This window comes from Limanda limanda, chromosome 4, assembly GCF_963576545.1.
Source record: "Limanda limanda chromosome 4, fLimLim1.1, whole genome shotgun sequence".
In the NCBI taxonomy this organism is placed as follows: Eukaryota; Metazoa; Chordata; class Actinopteri; order Pleuronectiformes; family Pleuronectidae; genus Limanda; species Limanda limanda.
In genome coordinates, this window is record NC_083639.1 from 28,672,329 (window position 1) to 28,698,064 (window position 25,736).

Below are 25,736 nucleotides of genomic sequence, written 5' to 3' on the forward strand. Positions count from 1 at the left end.
GTTTTTGGCATTAATTTGTTTTCCCACATATTGTTTCCCAATCAGAGTAAATCTCACAGAAGAAGAATACACCAAGATATTCAACTCAATAAACGGGTGAGTTAAAAACACTGCTCTGCTCTCTGTATGTCTGTAGATGCTCCTCATTGTTATGCATAATGTGACATCTTCAGAATTGTGTTTAGACGTATTTGCTCAGGATAAATCTCTTAAGCCGGAGATATAATTGCTGTTCACTACATATAGCTGTGCATGATGGCTGCTTCGTTTACCCTACGTCTACTTGGAGCCGCTCAGAATGAACAATATAGTAACCTCCTCGATAGTCGCCATGTTTATTGTTACATCATGCAAATCTGGAAGTTCTATAGGGTCTGATTTCTCCAGTTCCCTCTAGTGGTATCCTTCGGTAACACGCGTAGTACATGCATGGTCTCCCCGCAGGTTGCTGCTGCCGGGAGGAAGTTCCAATCTGCTGACGTCGCAGTACAGTCGTGCCGCCGGGATTTTATACAACTTGGCTCTGAGGGTAAATTAAACTTGTTTAACTGTGTTAATGATAAGGTTACATCTGATACCGATAAGATTATGAGTGTTTTTATTTTCTCCTCATGTATTTTCCTGTTGGTCGTCAGTTCTCCTTCTGATCGGTGTTGGTATGTGTTTATATCGTCCAACACTGTGCAGATTGTCAGTTTCTTCATTTGGGTTCAATCTGGCAGGTTTAGTAGGTTTAGTAGATTGTGCAAAGATCAGAGCCTAGTTATCCTCACTCAATCCTTTTTTTTGTTTGCCACTGTTCCTTGAACAGCAAACCTAGACCTCTCAGTCTTATCCCATGTATTCTGCCACATTTATTGACTGACTTGCTTATAACTGACATGTAATCTTATAATCCACGTCGTAAGGTCATTTATATTCTTTCTCGATGAGCAGAAGTCTAAAGAATCCACTTCCTTCGGTACTTTAAAACTAGAAAAACTAGAGTTTACAGCACAATGTCTGCATCTCTGCAGTGGTGCTACTCAGGGGGGCAGTGGGGGGCAGGGGGGCCACCTTGATACAGAAAAGGCTGTAATCAGCATTTCAGATCACATTATTTCAAGAGCTTCGTTCGTGGCTCTGAGGTTGTCGCTCCTCATTAAAGACTCTGTCACATGAATAGAACAGTTGAAGACAAAGAAGCCAGACGATGAAAACATATTCTAGGTAATTAAATGTTTTCAAATCTTCTCCTCCCTCTCTCCTCCTGCAGGCTAACGATGCTTCGGACTACTTCCCGGTCTGGGGAACTTGTCTGGGCTTCGAGCAGCTGACTGTGTTAACAGCGGAGAAACACCTGCTCACGCTCACTGACACCCATGCTGTGGCTCTGCCGCTCAACTTCACACGAAGTAAAGTTCACTGTCCTCTGCTCTCTTTGAGATGAAGGGCTTCTTCTGTTCCGACATGAGGAACTTCACACGTCCTTATTCGATGGAAACACGTTTTTACAGACATCTTTGCTTTTGCGAGACTAACACTTCACCACATTAACGATTTGATGTATTTTTCGTGGCATCTTGAACATTATTGCAGAACGACCTGGCACAATGCTTCACTGAAGGTTTTTGTTTTAGACATTTGATGTGGGATTCCTTTTATAGGAATCCTGCTTGAAAATTATCAGAAAGAGCAAATTATCCTAAAAACCTGAAGGATTCAAATTGTATCTGTGTTTAATCCACAGCCTCTTCACTCATGGTGTTTAGTGATGTATGATGTGGGCGGAGCCAATACAAATGAGACTGATCTGATCTTTACTTCCTTTTTAAAATTTCCTTCAGTTTAGTTAATTTAAAGCGATGAATGGGGATTGAACCCATAAGTGAATTTAGACTGTATAATACTGTTACTAATCTATGTTAACCATCAGGCATAATTACAATATATATCCACAATATATCCAGTTAGCCAATATGCCAAAGCATGTTTACAGTCTCTCTGTCTAAAAATCGTTACGAAGACATTGATACGAAGATTCAGCAAGAATTTGTCTAAAAATGTTTCTACCACATAGTATCCTTGAAGCAGATCTTGAGGTTTTACTTGAGACAGTTAGTGAGGGATTCCTTTTATAGGAATCCTGCTGGAAAATTATCTGTAAGAGCAAATTATCCTGATGAAGTCCTGGATTCAAAATCTTATTCTGTTCTATCCCCAGCCTCCTCATTCATGGTGTTTGGTGTTGTGTGATGTGGGCGGAGCCAACGTAAATGAGACACACCTTCACCTTGGCCGTCACTCGCTGACTCCAGTCATAACGTCCAATGATGTTAGACTCCAGGATTTAACAGATCCTCGTGCCTCACCACAAATCTGTGTCCGTCCTGTAGGAGCTCGTTCCAGCCGTCTGTTTCGGAGTTTCCCCAAAGATGTGCTGAGGTCTCTGACCGAGGAAAACATCACGGCCAACTTCCACAAGTGGAGTCTGTCCACCAAGGTTTGTCCTACTGGTCATTTACTGGTTTTCCTTCGCTGGCTCTTGTAGTTGTGGTATCGGGCAAAGTATTTCTCTTGTAACCAAAATGAAGGTTAAAGTAACCAAAGCTTTGTGAAAAGAAAATTCTGTGGATGGTCTTCCTCAAGGCAGATTACACCCAACACTTGACAGAGGCATGGGTGGGGATTGGACCCATGATCATTAGTTTACGAGACCAACACCTTTCCACTTGGCCACCACACCACTACTTGTGACTTGTTATGGAATCAATCAAAGATCTTGAAAATGAATTGACCACTGATCAGTTATCAGTTATTCACATCTTCTTTTAGCTGTGAGCTCTAATCATTGCACCACAATACCACCCTCAGGCCATTGTATGTTCCTGCTAAAAACGAAAAGGGACTCAAAATGTTTAAATTAAATTCAATCCTGATACATCAGTAGAAAGTTCCACGTTCATGTATTTATTCACACAAAGCGCGACAAAAACTCTATTGATGGTAAATGTTTGGATTTCAGAACTTCAGCGCGAATCCCACGCTGAAGAAGTTTTACAAGGTCCTGTCGACGAACCACGATGGGAAACAAGAATTCATCTCAACTATGGAAGGTACCTTGAGTGTAGTTTGCTGTAAAGTGACCGTGAGAACGAAGGTCCGAGCAAATTAATCAGTTTCATGTCGGAAAACAGCTCGGATGACGAGTCCAGGAAGATCGAGAGACGATCATCTGATAAGAAATAACTCTTGGTTGAATACTGACTGTAATGTCTCCGTGCATGAGTGAGGTGTGCTGACATTGTCTCTGGTGGCTTCCAGCCTACCGGTATCCAATTTATGGAGTTCTGTGGCATCCGGAGAAAAACTCCTTTGAGTGGGTCGACAAACCGGGGATGATGCACTCCACCGCTGCAACAAGAGTCGCCTTCTACTCTGCCAGCTTCTTCGTCTCTGAAGGTAACAAGTGGGATCTCTGTCAGCTTGTTTCACAACATATCCAGATTTCTGTGGCATTTGATGAAGAATGTTATATAATCCTTGATTATGATGATTTGATTCCACCCATGACCTCACCCTTTTCCCACCATGCCACCATATCATGACTCAGAGTGACTCCACCTTGGCGTCTGCAGTGTGGTTTTATTGATTAGGATTGGTATGCAAACTAGCATCACTCCAATAATTTCTTCTTTAACACATCCGATAAGAATATAGCTCCGCCCATGTGAAACTGATTATTATTTACAGAACCATTTTTCTTGTAAAATTCAATTAAGACTGGATCTAAACAACCCTGCAGATGTTCTGTCTTTTGTTCACCTCCTCTCTCACTTCCCTTTCAGCCATGAAGAACAACCACAGTTTCCCGAGTCCGGAGGAGGAAGAGAAAGCGCTCATCTACAACTTCTGTCCCGTATTCAAAGGCATGGACTCCGTCTTTGTTCAGAGCTATTACTTTGATTGATGGACGTGAGGAGCCCGTCACTGGAGGAACATCTTCAACCTGATGAAGTCACTGACCGTAAAACCTCCAATGGAACAGCGACAATTCTGTAATATGTGAATGCAGTGATAAATACAAAATAGAAGAAATATCATTTAATTATGATTAAAGTACAAAATCCAACTGTGCCGGTGATTTTTTTCTTTTTACATCCATAAGATACTGTGGTTAAAAAAGTAAAACGATTCAGGAGAGGGAGTCGGGAGAGACTGAATGAGTCTTGTGCAAAAGAAAGATTTGAGCAATTTAATTCAAGTACCATTTATTATGTGGTGACCGGTGATGATATCATGATCACAAACCAATCACCAAGAAACATGCAGTTGTCCAAGATACACCTGAGTTCACATTGTTACAGGAATGTAGACATTTGGCTCAGACAAGTTTGGAATGTGGTGTGTGGATCTGAGTGCTTTCAAGGAAACCACATCAACACCCACTTAAAGGCATGGATGGGAATTGAACTCATGACCCATCTTTGGTTTAAGAGACCAACACCTTTCCACTTGGCCACCGTTAGTCAAGTGTTATGGAATCAAACTAATGAATCAACAGTATGTTGGTCACCACTGAACAGCTATCAGGCTCAAACACATCGTCCTTAAGCTGTGAGCTCTAATCATTGCACCACACTACCACCCTCAGGCCATTGTATGTTCCTGCTAAAAACAAAAGGGATTCAAAATGTTTCCCTGTTAAATCCTGATACATCAGTAGAAAGTTCCACGTTCATGTATTTATTCACACAAAAGGAGAATAGTACTTCTTAGACTCTATTGACGTTTAATGTGTGGATTTCAGAACTTCAGTGCGAATCCCACGCTGAAGAAGCTTTACAAGGTCCTAGCGACGAACCACGATGGGAAACCAGAATTCATCTCAACTATGGAAGGTAACTTGAGTGTAGTTTGCTGTAAAAAAAAGTTAAGTAAAAAAAAAGGCGCAGGGCAATTCTCACTGCAGTGGTAGACAGTGTTGTGCATGAACAAGTTCAAAAGAACGCGTTATTTTACCAGAGGACATCATCATTAAAAAGTCAAAACATTCCAGTTTCCTTGGCTGGGATCAATTTCTGTACTCGTATTGCTCCTGAGGTCAGTAATATTGTTTCACACACACAAACACATTCATAAAATACTCAAACTTGGCTATAACCCAGTTAGGGACAAAGCACAGCAGCAAAATTAACTGGTAAAATAAACGTTTATTGTAATAGGGTTAGTTCATGGTGGTGACTAAGGAGTTCGTGCAGCAGGTGTTGCTAAATCATCAGCTACTTGGAAAGTAAAACCTGTTCCTACTCGGTCCCTCCAGGCATGACTGACTAAAGAATTACAATAATAATTCTTGAATGCATCAAGACGCATCGTTGTTCATTCAAGGTCACACCTCTCGTGAGCACCCAGTCAACACAGTCATGTACGACAGGCAGCACCTCCCACCTCCCAGATCCTGTTCCAGCTGCGGTGGGTCTTCTTGCTTGTGCTGAATCTTTGCTCGCGGCTCGGCGGGTTTCCCTCTGGTGCGGCGCAATGAACCAGCCGCTCAACAGCCGACCAATCATCGGTAAGACTCGGCTTCATGTGTGTCTGTGTGGCAGCTGTAATGAAACCTCACTCTTGATCCAGAGGTAATTGTGAACCCTTATCAAACCTGCCCTTCATTTCCAAAATCCTAGAAAAAGCTGTTGCTTCAGTCTCTCTTCCTCTCTCTCTCTTCCTTCTGCATCAACGTCTCTATGTGTATATCTCTTTGAAAGTTGTGTATGTGTGTTAACTGTCTCCTGATCTCTGTAGGGGTGTTGGCACAAGAATCCCGTAAAGACAATCAGCCTACAGACAGATTTTCCTACATCCCTGCTTGCTATGTGAAATACCTGGAGGCAGCCGGGGCCAGAGTCGTACCTGTCAGGTAGGACAACTCAGAAATCAGATTGATGACTTCACTCTTTGCCGGAGAGTTCAGTTTTCTGGCTTGTTCCTGAGGTTCAGATTTCAACTGAATTATTTTTCTGTTTCCTCCTCTTTTAAACAAATAATTTGCTTTAACAGTAGACACACCAATCAGGTTTAGGCACTATATAAATGCACCTGGTGAGTTCACCTGACTTCAACTAAAATGGAAGGAGTCAGAAGAGGAAGAAGAGTGAGGGTGAGAGGGGGAATCCACGGAGGAGGAGAAGGAGTGAGAGGAAGAGGAAGAGGCAGAGGCCGTGCCAGAGGTAGAGGCCGAGGTGGAGGTAGAGGAAGAGGAAAAGGCCGAGGAGGAGGCGGAGGCTTACTTTTGCTGTTATCAGCCTGCAGTAAAAACCGCATTTAATTATTTTTTTCAAGCATATACTTACTTGTTGCTCCAACATTAACTGCAACAGCGTCCCAACGTTTGTATTTTTGTCTCATATGTGCTGAAGATCATACAGCTCACTTTGCTTCACCACTTTAACTATTAATTTAATGTCATCCATCTTCAAGAACTTCTTTGCAGTTTGCTCCATTCAATGTCGGGTGTGGAGGGTAAACTACATACTCTTCACTCAAGCCTATGTGGGGAATACGTATTTGTAATCTCAAATACACCTTTTTTTTTACCTTTAACTAATCTGGATGTTTCACTGAAGAAAGAAGCAGTGTTATTGTTTCCAAAGACATTGAGAATATTTTCAGCTGGGATTTAAACTTTTTTTTTTACACAATTTATTATACATGATATTTAACGACCTGGCTGGCACTTTATAGGTAGGTGTTATAGGCCTGAGCCTCTTTGAAAACACAACATTGTGTAAAATACAGGCTGTCTGAAGTGATTACTCGTTAATTTATAAGATTTAGTTTTGAGAAGAAAAACAAACTTATAATCGCAATTAATCTAGATTAATGAATTTCAAAATGTGAGATCTATCTATTGACAGCCCTAGTAAATATATATGCTATAAATACAGTTGTAATATTGTTGAGATTATATCACAACAATAAAACAGTGTTGATACCTGATAGACAACCTGCATGTCCTGAGTTTCTTCTACATGTTGAGATTACAAACCTTCTTACAGCTGCTGCTTCAAATCCACATTGATTCGTTATGATTTGAATTGTCTTTGATGGTTAATTGGTTTTTGGCATTAATTTGTTTTTCTACTTTTGCTCTCCATCAGATTAAATCTATCAGAAGAAGAATATACCAAGATATTCAACTCAATAAACGGGTGAGTTAACCACCGTTCTGCCGTCTGTAGATGCTCCTCGTTGTTATGTCTCATGTGAAATCTACATAAATTGTGTTTAGACACATGTGAAGTGTCTCTGAGTGACATCATCTGCTGAGGATGTGTTTAGGATAAATGTGGAACCTGGTCTCCCTGCAGGTTGGTGCTGCCGGGAGGAGCTTCAAATCTGCTGGCGTCGCACTACAGTCGAGCTTCCAGTTTTTTTTTCAACTCTGCTCTGAGGGTAAACCAATCAAACCCGTTTAACTGATTTGAATCCAGATGAAGTGACTTCCTTCCATTGGGGTGAGGATTCCAATCAGAGCCTCAACCCAATTAGGCTCCAACTTAAATCCTTCCCCCAAATGATTACACAGGAATGATGGGAGTGACGAGCAAATACTTGTAACCCCCCCTCCCCTGTTGGAGCCTACAGGTGGATGCTGGGGTGAGGAAGATGTGAGCTGGAGAAACCAGGCTTCTCCCCTCAGCGATGCAGGAAGAGAGGCTGGACAGCCTTCTCTCCTCGGAGGGATTGTAGTAAGAGAGAGAAGAGGGGGAGAACTGGCCTTATATTGGCCCGGTGACCTCAGAGGTCCTGGGGACCAGAGTGGCCAATAGCAGTTGACCCTTGTGTCTCCGGTGGCTTTTCACGCCTCTGTGTGAAGTTCTCCGCTAGAAAGGACATGCGGCATCAGGCTTTTGACTACCCATGTAGGCCGAACTTTGGTTTCACAAAAACCATGTGCCAACATTACATTTAGCTTTTCCTCTGTTTCTTGAATTGCAAACTTAGAGCTCTCATTCTTTTCCCATGTATTCTGTCACATTTGTTTGACTATATTGTAACCTGATAATCCACGAAGTAAAGTAATTTCCCTTTGAACGCATTCTCTGCTACAAAATCCAAGTTCTCATTCCCTCAGCGTTTCAGAGGACATCATAGTAATTCAAGTCTTTCAAGAACTTTGTTCGGGTTTCTGAGGATGTCCCTCCTCATTAACGACCACGTCTCTGTCACGTGAATGAAATGGTTTTAAATGTCACCCCACCTCCCTCATCTTAACCTCCCTCTCTCCTCCTTCACCTCCTGTAGGCCAATGATGCCTCGGACTACTTCCCCATCTTGGGAAGTTGTCTGGGCTTCCAGCAGCTGACTGTCTTAATAGCGAAGGAAAACCTGCTCACGCTCACTGACACCACGGCTGTGGCTCTGCCGCTCAAACTCACACCAAGTAATGTTCCACGTCCTCTGCTCTCTTTGAGCGACCTCACATCATGAAGGGTTTCTTTTCTTTTCCAACACGAGGGACGTCACACGTCCTTCGTGAAGTCAAGGAAGTCAAGGCATTGACTTCCTTGACTCAAGTTATACTATGAGGGATGATATGGACAGTTCTAATTTGAGCTGAACACAAGTTCAGGAGGGATGCTTTAGACAGGGTAAAAAGGGTGCTGTTTTAAATGTTCCTTGTGGTATTTTGACCAAAATATGTTTCAGACATTTCATTAAGACCCCAATGAACCATATCAACTGCGGTAAAATGGGCATAATATTTCTCCTTTAAAGGCTGTGGGAAGATGCGGAATTCTTTTTATGGGAAGTTCTTCTTTTCTTCACATCTCTTACAAAATCTACTTCCTCTGGGATGACATACGTCTAAAATGTTTAAAATGTTGAATGATATGAACAGTTATCCTGTAAATTCATCTAATTTAAAGGGATGATGGGGATTGAACCCATAATGTTTGGTTCACAGGAGCAACAACTTTCCACTTTGCCACTATACCCATGTGTTTATAATTTCTGTGCACATTTACATACAGTGTGTACAAATCTATATTGATACTAAGGTCCAGCAACAAACGGGTTTGAAAGACTGAACCCAGGAAAAGCTCAATAGTAATTAAAACATACTTAGAAGTCTCAACTTCTCACACAACATAAACTGATAACATTGTTCAGTCACATAATTTCTATTGATAGAGTTTAAGGTTCTTCTACTAGAAGACTTTCCACCACTTACTTTCCTTGAAGGTTTTACTTGAGACAGATAGTGTGGAATTCCTTTCATAGGAATCCTGCTGGAAAATTATCTGTAAGAGCAAATTATCCTGAAAAAACCCTGGATTCAATATCTTATTGTGTTCTATCCCCAGCCTCCTCATTCATGGTGTGTTGTATGATGTGGGCGGAGCCAATGCAAATGAGACACACCCATCTATTATCATTATAAAATTGTCCAATGATGTTAGAGTCCAGGATTTAACAGATCCTCCTGCCTCACCACAAATCTGTGTCCGTCCAACAGTGGGCCATTCCAGTCGTCTGTTTCAGAGTTTCCCCAAAGATGTGCTGAGGTCTCTGACAGAGGAAAACATCTGCCCCCACTTCCACAAGTGGAGTCTGACCACAGAGGTATTTCCTACTGGTCATTTACTGGTTTTCCACGTTTGTCTCTTCATCCTTTTACTTAGAACAACCTGACAGTGTAAATCTCACCTTCTCCAGCCCATGAAGTGGTATCAGCTCTTGTAAACAAAAAAAGACAGAGTGCAACATATGTTTTCTTTACCTTTAGACATGTGTAGAAGTTATCCAGATTACACAACACATTATAAAGACGTGGATGGGGATTGAACCCATGGTCTTTGCTTTACGAGACCAATGCCTTACAACTTGACCACCACGCCACTGTGCAGATGATTCAGCAGCAGATTAATTAAAATTATTCAGTGAATTTATATTTTGGGGATTTCTCAACATTTCTCATCTGTAATTCAAGTAGTAGCCCGAGTGATAATCTACTAGTTCTGAAGTCCAAGGTTTTTGATTGATTTTTGATGTTAACTCTTTGGATTTCAGAGCTTCAACAGGAATCCCAGGCTACAGGAGTTTTACAAGGTCCTGTCGACGAACCACGATGGGAAGCAAGAATTCATCTCCACTATCGAAGGTACCTTTCCTTCCTGGACACGGAAATCTGAGTGTAGTTTGCTGTAAAGGGAGCACGAAGGTCAGAGCAGATGAATCAGTGTCATGTCGGAAAACAGCTCGAACGAAACCAACTCCACAACGAGTCCTAGAAGAACGAGAGACGATCATCTGATAAGAAATAACTCTTTGTTTTCAGAGGATGTCAGGCGTGTTCGTTTATTCCTAAATATGAGAGATGTCGATCCAAGGTTTGGTTCAATCAAGTGTTTTATTAAAAATACAATGAAGAGTTATTCATAGCTATGGACAATTATAACAGCCTATGCTAATTCAGTTAGCAGTAGGAAGTTAATAATGGCCCCGAACAGCAGGGGTTTGATATAATTATAACAGTAGATTTGATGTGATTGGTTATAAAATATTGGAGGGGTGTCACCGCAAATCACTTTGGATCTCCCTTATTGGTCCAGCCGCAGTCCCACGCCTCTTGTCACCGAATCCAGGAAGTGACTGGGAGCGGCTCTCAGTGACGTTCCTACTACTCTGATAGTTGCTAGGCAACTCTCCCTACCCAGACAGTCTGATGTTGTTTCCTAACCTAGCCTTGAGTAGAAAATGTCCTGCTCCTGCCATCTTGGCTGCATCAAATGAGCCATAACAAACTCTCTCGTCTCTCTCTTATGAAGACAGCTGTGAGATTGACCATCGTTTTGTGACGCACACACATTTCTAGCTAATTCCAAGTATTAAATATGATAAGAGAAAGGTTTAAAATAATGATTTGTATAAGGTATTATACCTGACTCAAACTGCTCCTACCTCCCCTCCAGCCTTTATTGCAAAGAGTGAGTGCCATTGTAATTGGAGAAAATATTATTCTGTTTCTGCTTCATCAAAACATGTCCTGACAAGAGGGACGGCGGAGCAGCGACATGTGAAGACGTGTCTTGGTGAGCTCTGCTTAGATTGAACATTTACTTAATATTCCTCCTCTCCTTCTCGTCCTTTCCGGTGCGAAAGTGTCTCTAAAGTGCCAGGTCCCTCGAATTAGTCGTTTTTTATTTATTTCTAAGCTGCTCAGAATGCCTAAATATCAAAAGCCGAAGTCAGGGCCGGACGCCACGGACTCGCCTGATGTTGATCCGATCGCGGAAGCAAGTTCAGGGCCGGGTCTCGAGGCAAACATGGCTGCCATTAAGCAGTCGGAGCGGGGTGTGCTAACCCAGATCGAATCGTCTGTGACGGCGGCTGTAGATAAACTGCACAAAGAAATAGACAGCTTGGCAAGTGACTTAAAGAAAGAGATCCTGAAGGTGCGCGCAGAGTTTACGAGGGTGACGGAAGAAATTCGGAAAGAAAACGCCACATTCTCAACTCGCATTGGTGATCTCGAGGAGGAAGCTAATGGTCAGGCTAACCGAGTTATAGCACTTGAAGCTAAAGTTAATACGCTGTCTACACAAGTCGCCCGGCTGACAGATAAGACCGATGATTTGGAGTCCCGGCAGCGGCGAGATAACTGCAGGCTGATTGGAGTGGAAGAGGGACTCGGAAACATCCGACCGGAGAGTGCCGTTGCCGAATTGCTGAAGGAAGCGCTGGCCCTCGACTACACGCCCGACGCTTGACCGTGCGCACCGGGGCCTGCAGCCGCGACCAAAGGATGGGGATGCCCCGAGGCCAATAATCATCAAGTTCCACTACTTTCAGGAGAAAGTGGATGTTCTTCGAAAGGCCATGGGTGCAGGTCCCATCACCCACAAAGGCAAGCGTTTCTACATCTACCCAGATTACTCAGCCGCCGTCAGAAAAAAGAGGGCGGCTTTCACCGAGGTGAGGGGATTGCTTCGCCGGTGTGCGGGCGTGAAATACGGTCTCCTTTTTCCAGCCACACTGAAGATCACGAGTCCAGCTGGCGAGCGGGGATCTTTCGATGACCCGATAAAGGCAAAGCACTACATCGAGACCAATCTGCACCCACGGGAGATGGAGGGAGAGTGACAGTTAATTCACGGGGCCATAACAGGTATCATATGCTGCGTGTTAACATTGCACTAGTCTGCAAATGCTGAGTTTTTTTTTTTTTTTTTTTTTTTGTTGACTGATGGTCGTCACCACACTGCAGTTGGATGCATTTTATGTTTGGACTATGGACAAGTTTAAGTGACATTTTTCAGTCATCTGAGGAATATAAATGAAAATGTAAAAAATTTGTTTAATTCACCCACCACAAGTAGTACTAATTCTAGTTGATTTGACTCTTTTTTTTTTTCTGGTGGGGTAATCTTCCAACTGTAAGTGTTAAGAACCTTATCAGCCTGTGAACAAATGGTGCCAGCACACACGCAGCAAGAATAGTATCGAGAGGAAAGCCCTTTTACATTTTGTTCTGCCTTTGCAGAGTTCATGCAAGAGTTTAAGTTAGTGTAGACGTGTTATATGCTTAGAAGAGAGAGGAGAGTTTTCAGGGCAGTCTCAGGTTTAAGGAAGACCAGCCCGGGAGTCCAGGATGGTAAGGGGTTTATATATGTCTATTTGTTTGTTTTTGTCCGTTTTCTTTTGGTTTCATTTGTGGTTTATGGTTTGACTCAAACATGCACTAAAGTACTCAGATATAGCCAACATGCAGGACCGGTTCACTACAGACTGTTGCTCTATGATTCTGAATAATGCAAATAATCAACAAGGAGCAATTTCGTTCATTAGCTGGAACGTCAAAGGCCTGAATAACATGGTTAAACGGAGCAAAATATTTAGTCATCTGAAATCACTAAAACCTGATGTAATATTGCTACAGGAGACACATTTAAATATTAATTCCCAAAAAAGACCAAGTTGTAAATGGATTGGACAAATATATCATTCACGTTTTAATTACAAAGCCAGGGGAACAGCAATCCTAATTAGGAAGGGGATCCCATTTGAACACTTTGAAGTAATATCAGATGCTAATGGCAGATATATTATTGTTGTGGGCAAGCTATTTAATACACCAGTAATATTGGCTAAAATTTATGGACCAAACTGGGACAATGCATAATTCTTTCTTAATTTTTTTTCAACTCTTCCGGACCTTAATTCCTACAAGTTAATTTTAGGTGGAGACTTCAACTGCGTCCTTCATACCCAGCTAGACAGGTCAAGTGTAAGGGCAAATAATACTCTCTCATCAGCCGCAGTGGTTATTAATTCCCTCCTCCACTCTTATGGCTTATCAGACCCCTGGCGGACAAAAAATCCAACTACGAAGCAATTCTCCTTCTTTTCCTCCGTTCATCATAGTTATTCCAGGATTGATTATTTCATTGTCGATAACCAGCTACTCCCCTTAATTTCCAGCAGTAAATATCACAGTATAGTGCTATCAGACCACAGCCCAGTACAGATGGATCTAGTTTTTCCAGCCAATGTAGCGCCTCAACGAACTTGGCGGCTTGACCCCCAGCTACTTTTATGTACACATTTTAGAACATTTCTCAACAATCAGATTGACTTCTTTTTGGAAATTAATGATACTCAGGATGTTTCAAGGGGAATTTTATGGGAGTCTATGAAAGCCTACATTAGGGGCCAAGTTATCTCTTATGTGGCACATAGGAATAAGGAGCGTTCCAAACAACTTGAAGAGCTTGCTGACAAAATTGCAGATATTGATAGGCGTTATGCTCTTTCGCCTACACCAGATCTTTTTAAGGAGAAATTACTGTTGCAAACTGAATTCAATAAGCTTATGACATGGAAAGCCGAGAAAAATATTTTTAAATCCAGACAGGTGTATTATGAACATGGAGATAAAGCAGGGAGACTCCTTGCACTTCAACTTAAACAGCAGTCAACTGCACAAATTATCCCAGGAATTAATACAGGCGCTGACTCGATATCTCGCAGTCCCAGAGTCATTAATGACCAGTTTAAGCAATATTATTCTACTCTATATCAGTCAGAGGTAGATGGTAGCTCATTTGAGATTTACTCGTTTCTTGATTCTCTTGATACCCTAAGGCTTTCTCCAGATGCTCAGTCATCTCTAGAGCAGCCATTGTCGCTTGAGGAAATAACGAGTGCCATCAGATTGTCTCGAACAGGAAGGGCGCCAGGTCCGGACGGATTCCCCACAGAGTTTTACAAGGAATTTTCTTCAAAACTCGCACCTATTCTGAAATCAGTCTATGATGAATCTTTGGCCAATGGAAGATTGCCGCAAACGCTTACCCAGGCCACAATTTCAGTTTTACTAAAAAAAGATAAGGATCCTGTACAGTGTAGCTCATATAGGCCAATAAGTCTTTTGTGCTGTGATTATAAAATTTTAACTAAAACTCTTGCAAAACGATTAGACCCTGTTATTCCTACCATTATTAATGAGGACCAAACAGGCTTCATTCCTGGGCGGCAATCATTTTTTAATGTGAGAAGATTATTTAATGTGTTATTTTCCCCCCATTCAACAGTACAACCTGAAGTTATTCTAAGCCTTGACGCTGAAAAGGCGTTTGATAGAATTGAATGGACCTATCTTTTTCGCAGCTTTAGAAAAATTTGGAATGGGGCCAACTTTTTGTAAGTGGATCAAAGTCCTATATTCAACACCCATGGCGGCAGTCAGGACAAATGGCCTGATTTCGGAATATTTTCCGCTCCACAGAGGTACAAGACAGGGTTGCTGTCTGTCGCCTTTTCTGTTTGACATTGCGATAGAACCACTGGCGATTGCTATTAGATCAGATGACAGGATAAAAGGTATATCCAGGGGTGAAACAAACCATAAAACTTTGCTTTATGCTGATGATCTGCTTTTGCAAATATCAGACCCAACTGAGAGCATGCCCTACCTTCTCCACTGGTTGCAAAAATTCAGTAGCATATCGGGGTATAAAGTTAATTTGTCAAAATCTTTATTATTTCCACTGAATAATCTGGCAAAACAGATCACTTATGAAAATTTGCCTTTTAAAATTGAAAATGACAAATTTACTTATCTGGGAATAGAAATAGCAGGTTCAATTTAAGCTATTTTTCAGTATAACTTTAGGTCGATTTTGGACCGTACCAAAACTGATTTGGATAGGTGGTCAAATCTCCCACTCTCATTGGCAGGGCGGATAAATGTAGTGAAGATGACTGTAATGCCCAGGTTTCTTTATTTATTCCAAATGATTCCCATTTTTCTCCCAAAATCCTATTTTGCTCGGCTGGATCGCTTTATTTCTGTGTTTATATGGAATAAAAAACCTGCACGTATAAAGAAGGCAAGACTGGAGAGAGTGAAATCTGATGGTGGTTTACCTAATTTTTTATTTTACTATTGGGCAGCTAATATTGTCAAGCTGACATATTGGATCACCATGTTCGCAGATAAGGAGGGTCCGGTCTGGACTGATATGGAACTGGGAGCTACACTCCCAGTTTCTCCGATTTCGGTCCTAGCTGCCCCTCTCACAGTAAATATCAAAGCACCTGGACTGAACTCAAATTTGGTGGTCCAAAATTCGATTAAGATCTGGCGTCAGTTCAGAAAACATTTTAATTTGACAAATATATGTAGCTTCTCTCCAATAATGTTTAATTATCTTTTTGCACCATCTCAAATAGATCAGGCATTTGCAGTTTGGCACAGAAGGGGCTTGGTCTACTTTCAGGATCTCTTTACCGATGATGGCTTTGCATCATTTAAATTTTTATGTGAAGATCATAATCTACCAAAGTCTCATTACTTCAGATATCTTCAGGCTCGAAGTTTTGCCTCTAAATTTTTCCCAGGGTACCCATCCCCACCCTCTAAAGATTTACTGTATTCAGTGCTCAATGTTAATCCACTCAATAAAGGAGCAATATCAAAAATATATGCTTTAATTCTGGATAGCTGCCCTCATTCGTGGGACAAAATTAAGGCAGCATGGGAGGGAGAGGTTGGTGAAGTAATACCAGAAGACACCTGGAAAAATACCATACAGCGTATACACACATCTTCTTTCTGTATCAGACATGGCTTGATTCAATTTAAGGTTGTCCACAGGTTGCATTATTCTAACGATAGACTGTCTAAATTATACCCTAATGTTTCACCAAACTGTCCTAGATGTCAATATTCTCCTGTTTCTTTGGGACACATGTTTTGGTCATGTCCATCTTTGTATGGCTTCTGGTCCTCAGTCTTCCAATCACTCTCAGCAATATCTGGCAAAACACTGCAGCCTGACCCTTTGATAGCTATCTTCGGTGTAGTAAGGGATGAGCTAAAGCTGTCCCGTCTCCATAAAAATGCAATTGCATTTGCATCATTGCATGCCCGACGTCTGATTTTGCTGAATTGGAAGGGGAAGAATCCTCCTGCTTATGTTCATTGGATTAGAGAGGTGATGTTGGGATTGGCTTTGGAAAAAATTAGATATACAGTACACGGGTCGGAGGTTAAATACGACAGAACCTGGTCACAGTTCATGACACATATCAAGAGCTTGCCTTTTGCCTGAATCCTTGTTCTTATTTAATATGTATTTGTCTTTCCCTCTTTCCTTCTCTGATTGCCGTCCTAGTCTTCTCAATGCTTATGTTCTGACTGTTGGGACTTTTTTCTTATGTTAAAGGTCCTGGATAAACATAATGATCAACATAGATTGGTTTGAGTCTTTTTTTTTATTTTTTTATTTATTTATTTATTATTATTATTATGTTTTTTTTTTTCCTTTGGCCTGTCTCTTTTTTGTATTTGTCTATATTTGCTTTCTTCTTTTGGTGTTCTGTCTGTCAGTGTGATACGTGAGTGTTTTTGTGGATTTATTTGTTGGGATGCCATCTGGTTGGGGCGGGGGGCGGGTGCGCAACTTTTGTAAGAAATGCATAACTAATGATGTAAATGTTTTCAACATGGAAAAATGATAAATAAAGTTGTAAAAAAAAAAAAAAACATGTCCTGACTGTGTAAACATTAGCAACAACTGAACCCAAACAATGTCATACTGACTTTGCCCCAGAAGGGACAGTTCCTTGATCTCTGTCTTATGTCGAATGCAGCTAAGGAAAATATGCTTTAATATCAAAAAGTTAAGTATTAGAACAAGTAAAAGATTCATTCTTAATTTGTAGATTAAACCCTAGGAAGGAAAAGGTCATTATTAAATCATTTGTACAAAGCATAATATCTAACTAAAACTACCTCTAGCTTTATTGTTAAGAATTCTGTCAGCCCAGACTATAGTTAAACATTTGAAAATCCTGACAAGGATCAACAGAAACATAATCATTTCAACACTCTTACTCTACTGATTGTGATTGTGATGTAGAAATGATGGAACAGATTAACTGACGAAGGCAGCGATCACATTTCTCTTTTCTCTATACTGACTGTAAATGAGTTGTGGTCTGCTGACATTGTCTCTGGTGGTTTCCAGCCTACCGGTATCCAATTTATGGATTACAGTGGCATCCGGAGAAATCCCCCTTTGAGTGGATCGACAAACCGGGGATGATTCACTCCACCGCTGCAATAAGAGTCTCCTTCTACTCTGGCAGCTTCTTCGTCTCTGAAGGTAACAAGTGGGATCTCTGTCAGATCCACACCAAATTGTTCAGAGAGATTCACACTCTACATGTATTCGGCTGTAACACAGTCGTCATGTGACGAATTGGAAAACCAGCAGCTGCTGAAGTCAAATAAAAACTCATCACCACGTTCAGCCTTTTCTTTCTTTTGTTCACTTCCTCTCTCACTTCCCTTCCAGCCAGGAAGAGCAACCATCGTTTCCCGAGTCAGGAGGAGGAAGAGAGAGCGCTCATCTACAACTTCTCTCCCGTCTTCAATGGCATGAAGTCCATCTTCATTCAGAACTATTACTTTGATTGATGCGGAACCTGATGGAGTCAGTGACATTGAAACCTCAAATGTAACAGCAACAATAAGCATCTTAAGCTGATTTGATCAGTATTATGTGAATGCTGTCAAAAATAAAAGAAGAAGAAAGTGAAATAAAAGGATTCCGAGACAAAGAAGGAAAGAAGTTTGAAAATCAGGTAATAAAAAAACTCAAAGAGCAGACGAAGACAAATCCCAAAACGCAAATACACAAAACTCAAACACAAAGGAAACTGCACGTCCACAACAACAGTTTCTCAAAAAGACAGGTTGTGAATGAATGTGTTTATTAGACTGAGCTCCATTGATTTTGACAAGCCTGTTACCTGAAGACAAACAAGTTACAGACACAAAAAAACAACAATCTAAAAATGGCGAATCGTAAATTTGTCCTTTCATCAATTATTTTGCCGGAGGACATCATCATTAAAAAGTCAAACCATCCAGTTTCATTGACTCATATTGCTCCTGAGGTCAATAATATTGTTTCACACACACAAACACATTCATGAAATACTCAAACTCGGCTATAACCCAGTTAGGGACAAAGCACAGCAGCAAAATTAACTGGTAAAATAAACGTTTATTGTAATAGGGTTAGTTCATGGTGGTGACTAAGGAGTTCGTGCAGCAGGTGGTGCTAAATCATCAGCTACTTGAAAAGTAAAACCTGTTCCTACTCGGTCCCTCCCTGCATGACTGACAGTCTAAAGAATTACAATAATAATAATTCTTGAATGCATCAAGACGCATCGTTGTTCATTCAAGGTCACACCTCTCATGAGCACCCAGTCAACACGGTCATGTACGACAGGCAGCACCTCCCACCTCCCAGATCCTGTTCCAGCTGCGATGGGTCTTCTTGCTTGTGCTGAATCTTTGCTCACGGCTCGGCGGGTTTCCCTCTGGTGCGGCGCAATGAAACAGCCGCTCAACAGCCGACCAATCATCGGTAAGACTCGGCTTCATGTGTGTCTGTGTGTCTGTGTGGCAGCTGTAATGAAACCTCACTCTTGATCCAGAGGTAATTGTGAACCCTTATCAAACCTGCCCTTCATTTCCAAAATCCTAGAAAAAGCTGTTGCTTCAGTCTCTCTTCCTCTCTCTCTCTTCCTTCTGCATCAACGTCTCTATGTGTATATCTCTTTGAAAGTTGTGTATGTGTGTTAACTGTCTCCTGATCTCTGTAGGGGTGTTGGCACAAGAATCCCGTAAAGACAATCAGCCTACAGACAGATTTTCCTACCTCCCTGCTTGCTATGTGAAATACCTGGAGGCAGCCGGGGCCAGAGTCGTACCTGTCAGGTAGGACAACTCAGAAATCAGATTGATGACTTCACTCTTTGCCGGAGAGTTCAGTTTTCTGGCTTGTTCCTGAGGTTCAGATTTCAACTGAATTATTTTTCTGTTTCCTCCTCTTTTAAACAAATAATTTGCTTTAACAGTAGACACACCAATCAGGTTTAGGCACTATATAAATGCACCTGGTGAGTTCACCTGACTTCAACTAAAATGGAAGGAGTCAGAAGAGGAAGAAGAGTGAGGGTGAGAGGGGGAATCCACGGAGGAGGAGAAGGAGTGAGAGGAAGAGGAAGAGGCAGAGGCCGTGCCAGAGGTAGAGGCCGAGGTGGAGGTAGAGGAAGAGGAAAAGGCCGAGGAGGAGGCGGAGGCTTACTTTTGCTGTTATCAGCCTGCAGTAAAAACCGCATTTAATTATTTTTTTCAAGCATATACTTACTTGTTGCTCCAACATTAACTGCAACAGCGTCCCAACGTTTTTTTTTTTATCTCATGTGCTGAGGATCATACAGCTCACTTTGCTTCACCACTTTAATTATTAATTTAATGTCATCCATCTTCAAGAACTTCTTTGCAGTTTGCTCCATTCAATGTCGGGTGTGGAGGGTAAACTACATAGTCTTCACTCAAGCCTATGTGGGGAATACGTATTTGTAATCTCAAATACACCTTTTTTTTTACCTTTAACTAATCTGGATGTTTCACTGAAGAAAGAAGCAGTGTTATTGTTTCCAAAGACATTGAGAATATTTTCAGCTGGGATTTAAACTTTTTTTTTTACACAATTTATCATACATGATATTTAACGACCTGGCTGGCACTTTATAGGTAGGTGTTATAGGCCTGAGCCTCTTTGAAAACACAACATTGTGTAAAATACAGGCTGTCTGAAGTGATTACTCGTTAATTTATAGGATTTAGTTTTGAGAAGAAAAACAAACTTATAATCGCAATTAATCTAGATTAATGAATTTCAAAATGTGACATCTATCTATTGACAGCCCTAGTAAATATATATGCTATAAATACAGTTGTAATATTGTTGAGATTATATCACAACAATAAAACAGTGTTGATACCTGATAGACAACCTGCATGTCCTGAGTTTCTTCTACATGTTGAGATTACAAACCTTCTTACAGCTGCTGCTTCAAATCCACATTGATTCGTTATGATTTGAATTGTCTTTGATAGTTAATTGGTTTTTGGCATTAATTTGTTTTTCTACTTTTGCTCTCCATCAGATTAAATCTATCAGAAGAAGAATATACCAAGATATTCAACTCAATAAACGGGTGAGTTAACCACCGTTCTGCCGTCTGTATGTCTGTAGATGCTCCTCGTTGTTATGTCTCATGTGAAATCTACATAAATTGTGTTTAGACACATGTGAAGTGTCTCTGAGTGACATCATCTGCTGAGGATGTGTTTAGGATAAATGTGGAACCTGGTCTCCCTGCAGGTTGGTGCTGCCGGGAGGAGCTTCAAATCTGCTGGCGTCGCACTACAGTCGAGCTTCCAGTTTTTTTTTCAACTCTGCTCTGAGGGTAAACCAATCAAACCCGTTTAACTGATTTGAATCCAGATGAAGTGACTTCCTTCCATTGGGGTGAGGATTCCAATCAGAGCCTCAACCCAATTAGGCTCCAACTTAAATCCTTCCCCCAAATGATTACACAGGAATGATGGGAGTGACGAGCAAATACTTGTAACCCCCCCTCCCCTGTTGGAGCCTACAGGTGGATGCTGGGGTGAGGAAGATGTGAGCTGGAGAAACCAGGCTTCTCCCCTCAGCGATGCAGGAAGAGAGGCTGGACAGCCTTCTCTCCTCGGAGGGATTGTAGTAAGAGAGAGAAGAGGGGGAGAACTGGCCTTATATTGGCCCGGTGACCTCAGAGGTCCTGGGGACCAGAGTGGCCAATAGCAGTTGACCCTTGTGTCTCCGGTGGCTTTTCACGCCTCTGTGTGAAGTTCTCCGCTAGAAAGGACATGCGGCATCAGGCTTTTGACTACCCATGTAGGCCGAACTTTGGTTTCACAAAAACCATGTGCCAACATTACATTTAGCTTTTCCTCTGTTTCTTGAATTGCAAACTTAGAGCTCTCATTCTTTTCCCATGTATTCTGTCACATTTGTTTGACTATATTGTAACCTGATAATCCACGAAGTAAAGTAATTTCCCTTTGAACGCATTCTCTGCTACAAAATCCAAGTTCTCATTCCCTCAGCGTTTCAGAGGACATCATAGTAATTCAAGTCTTTCAAGAACTTTGTTCGGGTTTCTGAGGATGTCCCTCCTCATTAACGACCACGTCTCTGTCACGTGAATGAAATGGTTTTAAATGTCACCCCACCTCCCTCATCTTAACCTCCCTCTCTCCTCCTTCACCTCCTGTAGGCCAAAGATGCCTCGGACTACTTCCCCATCTTGGGAAGTTGTCTGGGCTTCCAGCAGCTGACTGTCTTAATAGCGAAGGAAAACCTGCTCACGCTCACTGACACCACGGCTGTGGCTCTGCCGCTCAAACTCACACCAAGTAATGTTCCACGTCCTCTGCTCTCTTTGAGCGACCTCACATCATGAAGGGTTTCTTTTCTTTTCCAACACGAGGGACGTCACACGTCCTTCGTGAAGTCAAGGAAGTCAAGGCATTGACTTCCCTTGACTCAAGTTATACTATGAGGGATGATATGGACAGTTCTAATTTGAGCTGAACACAAGTTAAACAGGTCAATCTGAGGAGGGCTGCTTTAGACAGGGTAAAAAGGGTGCTGTTTTAAATGATCCTTGTGGTATTTTGACCAAAATATGTTTCAGACATTTCATTAAGACCCCAATGAACCATATCAACTGCGGTAAAATGGACATAATATTTCTCATTTAAAGGCTGTGGGAAGATGCGGAATTCTTTTTATGGGAAGTTCTTCTTTTCTTCACATCTCTTACAAAATCTACTTCCTCTGGGATGACATACGTCTAAAATGTTTAAAATGTTGAATGATATGAATAGTTATCCTGTAAATTCATCTAATTTAAAGGGATGATGGGGATTGAACCCATAATGTTTGGTTCACAGGAGCAACAACTTTCCACTTTGCCACTATACCCATGTGTTTATAATTTCTGTGCACATTTACATACAGTGTGTACAAATCTATATTGATACTAAGGTCCAGCAACAAACGGGTTTGAAAGACTGAACCCAGGAAAAGCTCAATAGTAAATAAAACATACTTAGAAGTCTCAACTTCTCACACAACATAAACTGATAACATTGTTCAGTCACATAATTTCTATTGATAGAGTTTAAGGTTCTTCTACTAGAAGACTTTCCACCACTTACTTTCCTTGAAGGTTTTACTTGAGACAGTTAGTGTGGAATTCCTTTCATAGGAATCCTGCTGGAAAATTATCTGTAAGAGCAATTTATCCTGAAAAAACCCTGGATTCAATATCTTATTGTGTTCTATCCCCAGCCTCCTCATTCATGGTGTTTGATGTTGTATGATGTGGGCGGAGCCAATGCAAATGAGACACACCCATCTATTATCAATATAAAATTGTCCAATGATGTTAGAGTCCAGGATTTAACAGATCCTCCTGCCTCACCCCAAATCCTTGTCCGTCCAACAGTGGGCCATTCCAGTCGTCTGTTTCAGAGTTTCCCCAAAGATGTGCTGAGGTCTCTGACAGAGGAAAACATCTGCCCCCACTTCCACAAGTGGAGTCTGACCACAGAGGTATTTCCTACTGGTCATTTACTGGTTTTCCACGTTTGTCTCTTCATCCTTTTACTTAGAACAACCTGACAGTGTAAATCTCACCTTCTCCAGCCCATGAAGTGGTATCAGCTCTTGTAAACAAAAAAAGACAGAGTGCAACAGATGTTTTCTTTACCTTGAGACATGTGTAGAAGATATCCAGATTACACAACACATTATAAAGACGTGGATGGGGATTGAACCCATGGTCTTTGCTTTACGAGACCAATGCCTTACAACTTGACCACCACGCCACTGTGCAGATGATTCAGCAGCAGATTAATTAAAATTATTCAGTGAATTTATATTTTGGGGATTTCTCAACATTTCTCATCTGTAATTCAAGTAGTAGCCCGAGTGATAATCTACTAGTTCTGAAGTCCAAGGTTTTTGATTGATTTTTGATGTTAACTCTTTGGATTTCAGAGCTTCAACAGGAATCCCAGGCTACAGGAGTTTTACAAGGTCCTGTCGACGAACCACGATGGGAAGCAAGAATTCATCTCCACTATCGAAGGTACCTTTCCTTCCTGGACACGGGAATCTGAGTGTAGTTTGCTGTAAAGGGAGCACGAAGGTCAGAGCAGATGAATCAGTGTCATGTCGGAAAACAGCTCGAACGAAACCAACTCCACAACGAGTCCTAGAAGAACGAGAGACGATCATCTGATAAGAAATAACTCTTTGTTTTCAGAGGATGTCAGGCGTGTTCGTTTATTCTTAAATATGAGAGATATCGATCCAAGGTTTTGGTTCAATCAAGTGTTTTATTAAAAATACAATGAAGAGTTATTCATAGCTATGGACAATTATAACAGCCTATGCTAATTCAGTTAGCAGTAGGAAGTTAATAATGGCCCCGAACAGCAGGGGTTTGATATAATTATAACAGTAGATTTGATGTGATTGGTTATAAAATATTGGAGGGGTGTCACCGCAAATCACTTTGGATCTCCCTTATTGGTCCAGCCGCAGTCCCACGCCTCTTGTCACCGAATCCAGGAAGTGACTGGGAGCGGCTCTCAGTGACGTTCCTACTACTCTGATAGTTGCTAGGCAACTCTCCCTACCCAGACAGTCTGATGTTGTTTCCTAACCTAGCCTTGAGTAGAAAATGTCCTGCTCCTGCCATCTTGGCTGCATCAAATGAGCCATAACAAACTCTCTCGTCTCTCTCTTATCAAGACAGCTGTGAGATTGACCATCGTTTTGTGACGCACACACATTTCTAGCTAATTCCAAGTATTAAATATGATAAGAGAAAGGTTTAAAATAATGATTTGTATAAGGTATTATACCTGACTCAAACTGCTCCTACTTCCCCTCCAGCCTTTATTGCAAAGAGTGAGTGCCATTGTAATTGGAGAAAATATTATTGTGTTTCTGCTTCATCAAAACATATCCTGACTGTGTAAACATTAAGAACAATTGAACCCAAACAATGTCATACTGACTTTGCCCCAGAAGGGACAGTTCCTTGATCTCTGTCTTATGTCGAATGCAGCTAAGGAAAATATGCTTTAATATCAAAAAGTTAAGTATTAGAACAAGTAAAAGATTCATTCTTAATTTGTAGATTAAACCCTAGGAAGGAAAAGGTCATTATTAAATAATTTGTACAAAGCATAATATCTAACTAAAACTACCTCTAGCTTTATTGTTAAGAATTCTGTCAGCCCAGACTATAGTTAAACATTTTAAATCCTGACAAGGATCAACAGTAACATAATCATTTCAACACTCTTACTCTACTGAATGTGATTGTGATGTAGAAATGATGGAACAGATTAACTGACGAAGGCAGCGATCACATTTCTCTTTTCTCTATACTGACTGTAAATGAGTTGTGGTCTGCTGACATTGTCTCTGGTGGTTTCCAGCCTACCGGTATCCAATTTATGGATTACAGTGGCATCCGGAGAAATCCCCCTTTGAGTGGATCGACAAACCGGGGATGATTCACTCCACCGCTGCAATAAGAGTCTCCTTCTACTCTGGCAGCTTCTTCGTCTCTGAAGGTAACAAGTGGGATCTCTGTCAGATCCACACCAAATTGTTCAGAGAGATTCACACTCTACATGTATTCGGCTGTAATACAGTCGTCATGTGACGAATTGGAAAACCAGCAGCTGCTGAAGTCAAATAAAAACTCATCACCACGTTCAGCCTTTTCTTTCTTTTGTTCACTTCCTCTCTCACTTCCCCTCCAGCCAGGAAGAGCAACCATCGTTTCCCGAGTCAGGAGGAGGAAGAGAGAGCGCTCATCTACAACTTCTCTCCCGTCTTCAATGGCATGAAGTCCATCTTCATTCAGAACTATTACTTTGATTGATGCGGAACCTGATGGAGTCAGTGACATTGAAACCTCAAATGTAACAATTAGCATCTTAAGCTGATTTGATCAGTATTATGTGAATGCTGTCAAAAATAAAAGAAGAAGAAAGTGAAATAAAAGGATTCCGAGACAAAGAAGGAAAGAAGTTTGAAAATCAGGTAATAAAAAAACTCAAAGAGCAGACGAAGACAAATCCCAAAACGCAAATACACAAAACTCAAACACAAAGGAAACTGCACGTCCACAACAAAAGTTTCTCAAAAGGAAAGGTTGTAAATGAATGTGTTTATTAGACTGTCTCAATTGTTTTTTGACAAGCCTGTTACCTGAAGACAAACAAGTTACCGACACAAAAAAAC

The 25,736-nt window shown here is 41.3% G+C and overlaps 3 protein-coding genes across 3 annotated transcripts in view; all 3 read left to right on the forward strand.

Annotated features, from left to right (window-relative positions):
• Nucleotides 1-3,949, forward strand: part of LOC133000143 (gamma-glutamyl hydrolase-like) — a 5,713-nt gene extending 1,764 nt beyond the window's left edge. Inside the window, exons 3-9 of the mRNA XM_061070016.1 lie at nt 46-96; nt 445-529; nt 1,256-1,394; nt 2,376-2,482; nt 3,005-3,095; nt 3,304-3,441; nt 3,828-3,949. Coding sequence (XP_060925999.1) covers nt 46-96; nt 445-529; nt 1,256-1,394; nt 2,376-2,482; nt 3,005-3,095; nt 3,304-3,441; nt 3,828-3,949 — 733 coding nt within the window. The remainder of the gene's footprint in view (nt 1-45; nt 97-444; nt 530-1,255; nt 1,395-2,375; nt 2,483-3,004; nt 3,096-3,303; nt 3,442-3,827) is intronic.
• Nucleotides 3,950-5,520: 1,571 nt separating this feature from the next.
• Nucleotides 5,521-17,971, forward strand: LOC133000144 (gamma-glutamyl hydrolase-like). Its single transcript, XM_061070018.1, has 9 exons — nt 5,521-5,554; nt 5,785-5,899; nt 7,140-7,190; nt 7,350-7,434; nt 8,287-8,425; nt 9,503-9,609; nt 10,057-10,147; nt 17,520-17,657; nt 17,850-17,971. The coding sequence occupies exons 1-9, from the start codon at nt 5,521-5,523 to the stop codon at nt 17,969-17,971; spliced, it is 882 nt and encodes a 293-aa protein (XP_060926001.1).
• Nucleotides 17,972-18,898: 927 nt separating this feature from the next.
• LOC133000145 (gamma-glutamyl hydrolase-like) lies at nt 18,899-25,374 on the forward strand. Its single transcript, XM_061070019.1, has 9 exons — nt 18,899-18,932; nt 19,171-19,285; nt 20,524-20,574; nt 20,742-20,826; nt 21,679-21,817; nt 22,915-23,021; nt 23,469-23,559; nt 24,923-25,060; nt 25,253-25,374. The coding sequence occupies exons 1-9, from the start codon at nt 18,899-18,901 to the stop codon at nt 25,372-25,374; spliced, it is 882 nt and encodes a 293-aa protein (XP_060926002.1).
• The last annotated feature ends 362 nt before the right edge of the window (nt 25,375-25,736 follow it).